At 44.9% G+C, this 10164-nt stretch overlaps 1 protein-coding gene across 1 annotated transcript in view; it reads left to right on the top strand.

The window, feature by feature from the left end:
- The first annotated feature begins 1654 nt into the window (after positions 1-1654).
- The window catches only part of NDUFA5 (NADH:ubiquinone oxidoreductase subunit A5), a 9730-nt gene continuing 1220 nt past the window's right edge, over positions 1655-10164 (top strand). The window contains exons 1-4 of the mRNA XM_019543450.1: positions 1655-1751; positions 2004-2048; positions 8303-8419; positions 9186-9251. Of these exons, the coding sequence (XP_019398995.1) occupies positions 1731-1751; positions 2004-2048; positions 8303-8419; positions 9186-9251 (249 nt within the window). The 5' untranslated portion in view covers positions 1655-1730. The remainder of the gene's footprint in view (positions 1752-2003; positions 2049-8302; positions 8420-9185; positions 9252-10164) is intronic.

Below are 10164 nucleotides of genomic sequence, written 5' to 3'. Positions count from 1 at the left end.
CCCATCTGGCCCACAGCTGCATTCCACATGGGGCTGAGTCTTGCCCGCTACTACCTGGGGCAGCCTGTGTTGAACTCCTGCCTACACCTACTGTTGCCCTGTGGGGTCAGGCCAGTGCTCAGGATCTCAATATCACAGTTAGACAGGCGGTCATGGTGTACAATTGCACATATACGCACTTAAAAATCAATTAGGCACACACACACACACTCTAGGTGCATACACCCCCACCAGGCGCGCATGCACACACACTACCAACTCAGGCACATACACATCCAAAATGATAATGACATGAAATAATTCACATATACAAACAGGTTAAACACTGACTCAGGTGACAGTATGTGTGTTTTGGAGGCTGTGGTACCTATGCTTGGGGTGCTTGGTAACTAAAGAGCAAGTGGCAGAGATGAGGGAAAAAGGGAGTGGTGACAAGGCAATAACAGTAGCAGAGATCAACCTATTTCTTCAACATTCTTGCATGGTTTTGGGTGAGGGAAGGAAGAAAGGGGTTATCCCAGAGACATGGTTACGTGGTCCACGGACACTGCACTTTTGCAAAAAGCAGCTTTTGAGGAGTGTGCCCAGGAAGTCTGCCTGAGAGGCCAAGAGGTAACACCAAACAGCCTAACCAGATGAAAAAAAGCCGAAAAGAATGGCACCTGTAGCCATGACACTATTCACATGTACATGTGATGAAAATATCACATGTGACTTAATGGTGTCACAAGCTACACATGTAAGACTTTTGGGGGCTTTAAATGGCTTGCCATGGTTGCAAACTAAACAGAAGCAGTGGGGTCCCAATCCTCTTTTTTGCCAGGTGGGGGGGGGGGACATGGGAAGCCTGCCCACCTCTCCTGCAGCTGAGGGAAGGTAAACTGCCAGCAGGCCAAGTGGCCCCTGAGCTGCTGGGGGCCCTGGGCCTCCCCTCTGTGGCAGCAACACCTCCTGAGCAGGCTGCTAGTGTGTGTGCTGCCCCAGCTCGGGGAACAGTGGGATTGGCTGGGTGCTGGCCCTCAGTTGGGGCAGCACCTGGCCCACTAGCAACTGCCTGTGCAGCCCTGGGGCAGGGAGAACAACACCACCACAGAGGGAAGGGCCAGGAGCTTGGAGATTAAACCCCTGTCACTCCACAGCTCAGGAGCCACTTGGCATGCCAGCAGCTGGCCCCCAAACCACGGTAGGCTCCAGCTCCAACCGAAAAAAAAAAAAAAGAATAAAAGGATGACACCACTTCAATTTTCAGGAAGCATCGAAAAAACCTTGGAAATTAAACCCCTGTCACAAGTGCCCCGAGAGCCTGGACGTAACCTTCAGCGGAGAGAAAATCTTTGTTTGACTTGGTGATTTGGGGACCAACCGCAAGATTTGAACCCGATCGCACTCCAGGGAGAACCCGAGGCCCAGCTGCAGCAGGAAAGACCAACAGCAATTACACACCACCAAAATCCACCGCTACTAACAGCTGCACACGTTGCGCGTGCGCTTCTCCCAGCTTTATGGCGCATGCGCCCCTCCAGGACCCTACGCCTGCGCATAGGGACAGCGACCGCCTTCTGGCCTAGTTCTAGGTCTAGGCCAGAGGCGCCGCGCGCGCAGGCGCACTCGGGTGTCCTCTGCTGCGCCCTCGTCGAAGCGTATCAGACAGGCGCGGCGCATGCGCATTGCCTCTCTTCCAGCACTCGAGGAGTCGTTACCGTTGCCCAGGGAGTAGGGGGGGCGCCGCCATGGCTGGGCTGCTGAAGAAGGTGAAAGCCTAGGGCGCTCCCCACACCCCACTCCCGTCTCGCGGGGAGCCTGACGTTACCCCTTCCGTCCCGGCCCTCGCGTGTCCTTTGTGCCCCGCGCCCCTCCCCCCCGCGCTGCGCCGCCTCTGGCCTCGCCCCCGGCTCCGGGCGCCGCTGACCCCCGGGCCCCAGCTCTGCGGAGCCCCCGGGTGAGTGGCGGGGCCGGGCCGGGGTGAGTGGCGGAGCGTGACCGTCTCTCTTTGATCCCTGCAGTCCACCGGGCTCGTCGGACTCGCCGTGGACAGCACCCCGCACGAGGTAGGGGCGGTCTGCGCGCAAATGAGCGGGCTGGGAGGGGTCGTGGCGCAGCCCCTCTGCCTCGTGGGGCGGCTGGGCTTCTAGTTTCAGAAAAGAGAATAGCTGAGGGGGAAAGAGGGTACACGATTGCAGGGGAAGCAATGACATCCTGCTCCTGCCACTGCCCCGTCCCTGCCCTTCACTCCCTACCCACAGTACTGCTCCCCTTCCCAGCCATGCTGCCCCTCATTCCCAGCATGTAGTGTCCCACCTTGATACCCCTCACTCCTGACAAACAGCCCCCTGCCTCCCCCCCAGCCCTGCCACAACAGACTTACCAGCTGGAGGCAGTTGTGTCCAGTGTCATAAAGTTGAAACCCCATCAGAACCTCAAAACAGTGTTGTAATTTACAAAGGTCATAAGTGATGTTTGTCCTGACTCGAACAGTCATAAGTTGAGGACTGCTGATAGCGGTAAGATTTTTCTCCCTGCAGAGTCCTAAAATGAGTGAAAGAATGGAACATAACATAATATTTAGCTGTAGTCTCTTATTACACACATTCTCCCAGCACTTTAATTTTCCAAGCTTAAACAATAAATATATAGTGGCATTTTAATACTAGTAAAGCTCTAATATTTGACATGACAGTGAGACTTCACATTCTTATTAATAAGTTATGGAAATACAGTTTAGATCAGAGCTGTCAAAGATGGGGTTTGTGGGCTAGGATCAAGCCCATGTGTCACATGCAGCATGTGGTGACCATGGCCTCACATGCTAAATCTGACGTGCAGAGCTGGTTTGGCATGTACTGCATGCAGGCAGACCTGGGGAAGGATGGGAGCACAGGGGTAAGTGGTGTGGGGGAGAGGCAGTAGGGGGCAGGCATTAGAACAGGGGCAGGCAGTGGCTGGGTGATAGCTGGGGGGCAGGCCTCCACCACCTCTGCTGCTGTTTTCCCTGCTACAAAGGTAAAGAGGGATGAATTTAAATCTAATTATCCGGGGTTTGTCTTACATTGAAGTAATCTTGAATTTGGAAAAATGTAGTATTTATTGGTTGGGGAGAGTTCTGGTCATTATAACACTAATTTGGTTATAGATTAAAGGTTGTAGTCTACAGGGCTGTCACAATACCTGTAAGTTTTCAACAGTTTGAGGCTCTTCCATAAACTAATTAGCACTGCAGCTAAGTGCTTGGCCATACCCCACCTGGATGCCATTACTGCTTGCTACATCCTTCATTTTCTCAGACTGCATTATTTTGCTTCTACCTCTGGTTGTTCTCTTCAGTTGCCCACTTAAGATTTTCATTTAAAAATAACTGTTTTCTTCCACTACTCAATTAAACTTCACTTGTTTCTGTACATTTTCCTTAAACCTAATTTTAAAAAAGTCAGCAATAAAGGTATTAGTCAAAATCTACAACCTTTTATGTTAGTGAATTTCAATATAGTTATGCTTAAGTCTGCCTCTAATAATGAGAATCTTTTCTAATGAGGAGAGCAGAACTATAGCCAGACACTTGGTTCCTTGACTTTTGAAGTTTGTGCCAGTTAGTCTCTGAGGTTATATTTACATTATATGTGAGAAAAGTAATTAAGAATATGAACAAGAGATTTACCAAGAGAAGGAGTGGATAGCTTGATGCTTTCAAAACAAGACTGGATATCTTTCTGAGAAACTTTTAGCCAAATAAAACAAGTTAGTGGACTTAACACAGGGACAAGTAGGTGAAATCTTAATCCTCTGATATATAGGAGGTTAAATTAGAAGATCTAATGGTCCCATCCACCCTTATAGAACACATGACAGTCTGTTCCTGATATTAAATACCAGATAACATCAAGTAGTCATTGAATTATGGAAAAATGGGGCTGGAGAAGGGAACAAAGGAGGTCATTTTGTCCAGTCCACTGCTAAAGGCAGGATCATCACTATCTAAACCAGGGGTCAGCAACGTTTTTGGCTGGAGTGCCTAAAACACCCCAACCTCAGCCCATGCCTTTGAGTGCCAGGGCTGGGAGTGGGGGAGAAGCTGTGTGGGGTCTGATCCTAGTTACTGGTGGTGGGTGAATGGATACCTCCAGGTGGATGGTGGGGTAGGGGCTGGGGTTGCGCTGCCCAGGACTGTGTGGGCAGGCAGACAGGTGGCCAGGGGGGGAATCTAGCCGGGAGGAACTAGCGGGGGCCTTTCCCCAAAGCGGGGGGGCAGTCCCGGATAGTCCCTTGGCCTCCACCCTGGGAACCTAGCTGGGGGGTTGGTAGAGCCGCTTGCACGCACTTCTGGGCTAGCCGGAAGGCATGATTGGCTGAAGGAAAATCGCGGGAATTTCAAACTGCGGGCTTTAAAAGTTTTAAAATTCCACCGGCAGTTGGGGAGCAGGAGCGGAGGGAGCAGGGTGCACGTGACCAATCCAGTTTGGCTGAGTGCTCCACCCAGGAGATGTCTGGATAATTAAAATAGTCCAAGATGACCATGTCACGTGCATGTGAAGCCTCAGTCAGTTCTTGGGTGAACTCCAGATTGAGTTCCACCCTCTGGTTTGGTGGTCTGTAGTATATACCTACAGTTAGGACTCCCTTGCCATGTGTCATCTCCCCCAAGCACCTTGACCCAGAGGGTTTCAAGCTGTCAATTTTTGGAGCTGATAGCCTCCAAGGAAATATACTGCTCTTTGACATAGAGAGCAACACCTCCACCTTTCTTCCCCACCTGGTCCCTTCTATGCCAGGTGTAGTAGCCCTCTATAGCTACACTCCAATCATGAGGAGTCCCACCAAGTCTCCATTATCCCTGCTAGATCATAATGCACACTGGAGAATAGGAGGGCTAGCTCCTCCTGCTTGTTCCCTGTGTTTCTGGTGTTAGTATATAGGCATCTGAGTCCTCCTGCTGAGGCCCTCATTTTCCTGTTCTGCTGATAGAGAACTATTCCCTCATCTCCTGCAAAAGTGGCTCTCCCACTGTCCCTATCTACAGGACTGACTTGTATGTTGGTCTGTAGACATGTTTGAATTTGTGTATCCGTGTTCCCCAGCAATCTTAGTTTAAAACTCTGTCCAGAAGATTGGCCATCCTGGCTGCAAACAGGGAAGTGCTTGCCGTGGTCAAGGAATCCAAAGCCTTCTCGGTGGCACCAGTGTTAGAGTTGCCGGTTCACTTCCTTGATGCAGCCTTCCCTTCTGGGACCGTGGCCTGAAACGGGGAGTACAGAAAAAAAGACTACCTGGGCCCCCAACTCCTTGAGCCCAGACCCCAGAGCCCTGTAGTTGCTCATGACCTGCTTATGAGAAGCAGCAGCAGTAGAAGGACTTTTGGATCGAGAATGTTGGAAAGAGCTACTTGCACTTTCATCGTCATAATCTACCTCCTCCTTACTTGCGTCTATGAAGAATTTTTTAATGTCTGCAGGACACTTCTTAAATATACAGATGTGTTTGGTCATCCTAGTGGCATTTGGAAATGCATATTTCATTTGACAGTATTTGCAAATCACATCCTTGTATTTAAGAAGTGTCCTGCAGACATTAAAAAATCCTTCATAGATGTAAGTAGCTCTTTCTTGCTTCTCCCTGAAGTGCATGCCTTGGTCAAGGAATGCTTCCATATGCTAGAAGTTGGCTGCACCATTTTGCTGAGGGAGAAAAAAGAAAAATGTAATTTAGTAGCTAGCTACAGTATGGACAAATTTAGTAATGGATGGAGCAGAGGCCTCCTTAGCATTAACTGTGAAAAAGTTCCCTGCCTTGCAGGCCTCACCTCACTACTAAGGTTGGGTGGTTTGTCACAAAATATCAAATTAATAGGAATTCAACTGAATTACATAGGTTATGAAAATATATGAATGCAGCTAAAATATAGTTGAATATATTGAGTTCAGAGAAATTTAAACTCTTACCTTTCAATAAAGAAGTATACTTACTTTCAGCTTCTTTGTGCTGCTTCTGTACTTTTGTGGATCTCAAGGTCACAGGGCCAGGAGGAAGCAGGTTCCTTCTGACTCCAAAACCTTTAGACTTCCTCTGTCTCCTCTCCTGAGGCTTTTGAGCAAGCAGGGCAATAAGCTCCTTGTTTCTAATTTAAAGGAATGAATGGATGCTGCTGCCAGTATCTACTCTTAGTCCTCTGAGGCCTAGTCAGGAGGACAGGAGCAGATCTACCAATCTCTAGATCAAAAGTCAACAAAAGAGTAAGTCCACAAGCAAAGAAGGCACTGAATCCTTCTTCCTTCTCTTGTGAAAATGCCAATGCCCCTTGGGGACAGAAATGCATCCTGCTCTTGCATTTGAGTTGTACTGTACTGCTTGTCCTCAGTGTACAGGAATTGTAATGATCTTATGCTGTAGATAGTCTTATGTAAGTCTTCCTTTTACATAGCTATTAGAAAACATTTTGGGGGGGTAAAGGATACAAATGTAACCTTGTCTTAAACATTTTATTAATCATTCTAAAAGAAAATTTCATAAGAGGGGTTTTTTTATTTTTCCAAAAATATTAATTTTTTTCACTTTTTTGAAAAAATCCCCAAAAAAGTCAAGGGAGGAAGGGAGCAGGGGGAAAAATCATTTTTTTCTTGAATTTTTTTTTTCTGTTTTTTTTCCCAGGCCTTCACATCTCTAGCCGAGCAAAATGGTTTTGTGTGCCAGTGTCTGGCACGTGTGCTAGCGGTTGCCAATCCCTGATTTAAGCCATCCTAAACAAGTAATAAGCTAACTTGGTCTTAAAAAATTTGGGAATATTTTTCACACACAACCGCCAGGCATAATGTCCAAAACATCAAGGGTACCCTTTAACCTGCCAAAGGTAAAGCAGGACATTGTCAATGTCCTGCCGCGTTAATAACTTACTATTTATAGTGTTATTTGACAGATTATTCCACATTGTGGTTCTTCAAATATTTCCTTTTTTTTTTTTAAGCAAGTCGTAGATGGACTGAGGTTCAGAGCCCTTACTTACATTATTGGTGTAGGCACTATAAATTTGAATTAGGAACTTTTATGCTGCATATTTTACTTTGGACTAATAGACTAGGATTTTGCAAACACCTTATGTGTTTAAATGTAAGACCAGGGATTTTTTCACTAACACATGGTTAGTGTTGCCCTGCCCTTCATGAGGTAGAGCCAGACCATGTTGCTGTGTGTTTCATCTGCACATACATTTTTGGAGGATCCCAGAAGTTGTGACAGGAACACCTTGTCCAAGTCATGTGTGGAGGGCTAATTAGCACATGGATCCTTTTTTTTCGGTGCGGGGGAATGGCGGGGTGTATCTACAGTGCACACACATGCTAAGCCAGGGGTTGTCAACCAGAGGTATGTGTACCCCTATGGGTACTTGAGAAGGCTCTAGGGGGTACGTGCAGGCAGCTGGGGACAGAGTACTGCCATGCACCATCCTGTGTTGCTGCACAGGGGCTGCTGTGTAGGTGCTGGCTGCCTGGCCGGATGCTGGGGGCAGGGAAAACTTGCACGGGGTGGCTGTTGCCACTTTGTGTTCTCCCCCCCCCAGGGTACACTGATCCCAAAAGGCTGAAAGCCCCTGTGCTAAGATATAGGGTTACCATGGCTTGAAATGCTGTTGACTCTGCTGGGGTCCGGCCAAGTGAACTAAATGTTAATCATGAGCCTTTTGGCTTTGGATCACTATCGTGCATAGTTTGTACTATATGTAAGTGAATATAAACATGCTTTTTAACAGCATTTTTGTAGCTTACCTGTGCTAAAACTTACAGCAGTTTCAAAAAAGGTAAAATGTATGAATTCCGGATGATCTAAATCTATGGCTACCCATGCTCATTTTCGCATATACAAATTACTATAGGCACGTTTATTTCCAAGCCAGTGTTTTCAAATTTGCGTCTTCTATGTGCTCAAGGAGAGCAGGGACTGCCGTAAGGAAGGAGGGGCTACAGGGAAGGATGTTGGAGGAGGCAAAGGGAAAGGGGCTACCTGACCTCCCCAGATTTATTTTCCTTATTGTAGCTGTAGGAGGGGACAAATTCAAAGAAGACGTCCAAAAATTAGATTCTATACCTAGAAAATCATAACAATTGTATACATTGTCCATGTATAGAATCTAATTATTGGGAGTCTTGTTATATTCAGGGTCATTGTATATTCTTGTAAATATGGTAGTATTTCTGTTTGGTTCTTCTGTTCACTTGTTTTATAAGTTATTTTGTTCTCTTTTGTAAGTTGCCCTAAACCTTTGCTGGGAAGGGCAGATTTACTAAATGTACATTTTAATCATGCCTTGGTATCATTTCAGCATCTGAGGATACTCTATACAAAAATTATTGCTGTTCTGCAGAATTTCCCCAAAGATGCAGCATATCGAAAATACACAGAAGCAATTATAAATGAACGATTTAATATGGTAAAAGCAGTAAGTACAGAACTGCTCATAACTTTTTTATAGACAAAAACGTTGCAGTGAAATTGACAATTTTAAAAATCTCAGATTATCTTCATGCAACATAGACAGTTATATCATGTCTTTTAGATATTTAGATAGAAAATCAGTGTCTCATGTCTTTTTTGATTATGGTATTAACTCTTCATATGTTTTGTGGCATGTTTAAAGGAAAAATTGTCTCTACTTTTAGCAAATCAGTAGTTTTAAAGAAACTTGAAATGGTGCTTTTTTCAAGATTTACAGGAAGCCAATAGATTTCCAATATATTTTTACCAAATGTGAATATACCCTTACTGTTGTTTTATGCCTTACTATAATGCATAATTTTAGCCTAATTTTGCCACTCAGCAGTTCTTGAAACAATCATTTCTTTTTCCACTGATTTTTGTATCATTGTACTTCTGTTTTAAAGTAATTGTTGGAAGAATGCCTTATCTTATTTCTGCAGAAAGCATTGACTGCTTTTGTGTGATACAGGAGTATGATATTAGCTTTGTCTAGAACAACATTTGGAGGACAGTAGTGTATTTTTCTTAATATATTAATTGAGGCCACAAGACATTCTTATGAAAGAAAAGAATAGTACAGCAGTTGAGTTCCCATGCAGTGTAGTTGTGTGGTTACATTTAGAAAAGAATTAAGTAGTGTTTAATCTTCTATTTAAAATCCTTTCTTTTGAGGTAAGATCTATTTTTCATATTTTAAAGTGACACTGAGCATTTATTTAACTTCACAGGAACCTGATATAGAAAAACTGGAAAACAAAATAAACAGTGGGCAGATAGAAGAAGTCATTTTGCAGGTAAAATAGCACACATTTTAAAGGCAACATGCAAATTGTATCTTTGCTCTTAACTGGAAGAGTAAATTCTCACAGGCATTAAAGGGCCATAATGTGTAGCAGTAACATGTCAATGTGGGGGAGGCAGACAAAATACTGATTTAATTATTGGAAAAATGCCATGCATACACAGATATACCTTAAATCATAAATATTTCTATATGTATAACATGAGTACATATAATTACTGCTTACTGCAAAGGTGGTCTTAAGAAGCTGGTTATGTGTTTTGAACCACTGGAAAAACATATCAAGAGAAATGGTGGATCTCTTTCAAGAGCAAGCAGTAGTTACTATTTGCTGTTCGTACAGAATAAATGAGCTAATTAAAGGAAAACACAAAAAAAATCCAAGATTGCAACTTGATATATCATCTTAAAAGTTAATTGGTTGTAAGTTTAGCAACAAAATATTACAGAACTCCCCTTTTGTCTTCTGAAGTTGAAGTTAGCCAGTTTGGGTTTAGTGACATTATGGCATGTATTTGGGAAAGTTCAAGTCAAAGGAAAATGTGACATTCTTTAATAGGGGTGTAGGTTGTAGCCGTGTTGGTCTAAGGACATAGGCAGACAAGGGTCTTTGTGTGAATCTGATATCTTTTATTAGGCAATAGGAGACCCGGTTCATGTTGTTTGGCATGTGTAGTGTAACTGAAGTGTACCACATTTACTTGCCTATACCACGTACAGTTTCCTGAAAACTGGAATTGAGGTTTTAAATGAGGAAGCTGATTTCCATGTTGGAATAGCTGCTCAGGGCTGGTGCTCTCCCAGCTGCATGTAGGAGAGGCAGAGTTCACTGCTCAGCCAAAAGCTGGAGGTGTAACCCTCTAGCCTGGGGTGGGCAAAATGCAGCCCGCGGGCCAGATGCGGCC

Source organism: Crocodylus porosus, unplaced genomic scaffold (assembly GCF_001723895.1).
Source record: "Crocodylus porosus isolate Cpor-Errol unplaced genomic scaffold, CroPor_comp1, whole genome shotgun sequence".
Classification (NCBI taxonomy): domain Eukaryota; kingdom Metazoa; phylum Chordata; order Crocodylia; family Crocodylidae; genus Crocodylus; species Crocodylus porosus.
The sequence above is the reverse complement of the archived record's forward strand: the minus strand, read 5'-3'. Positions and strand labels throughout refer to the sequence as shown.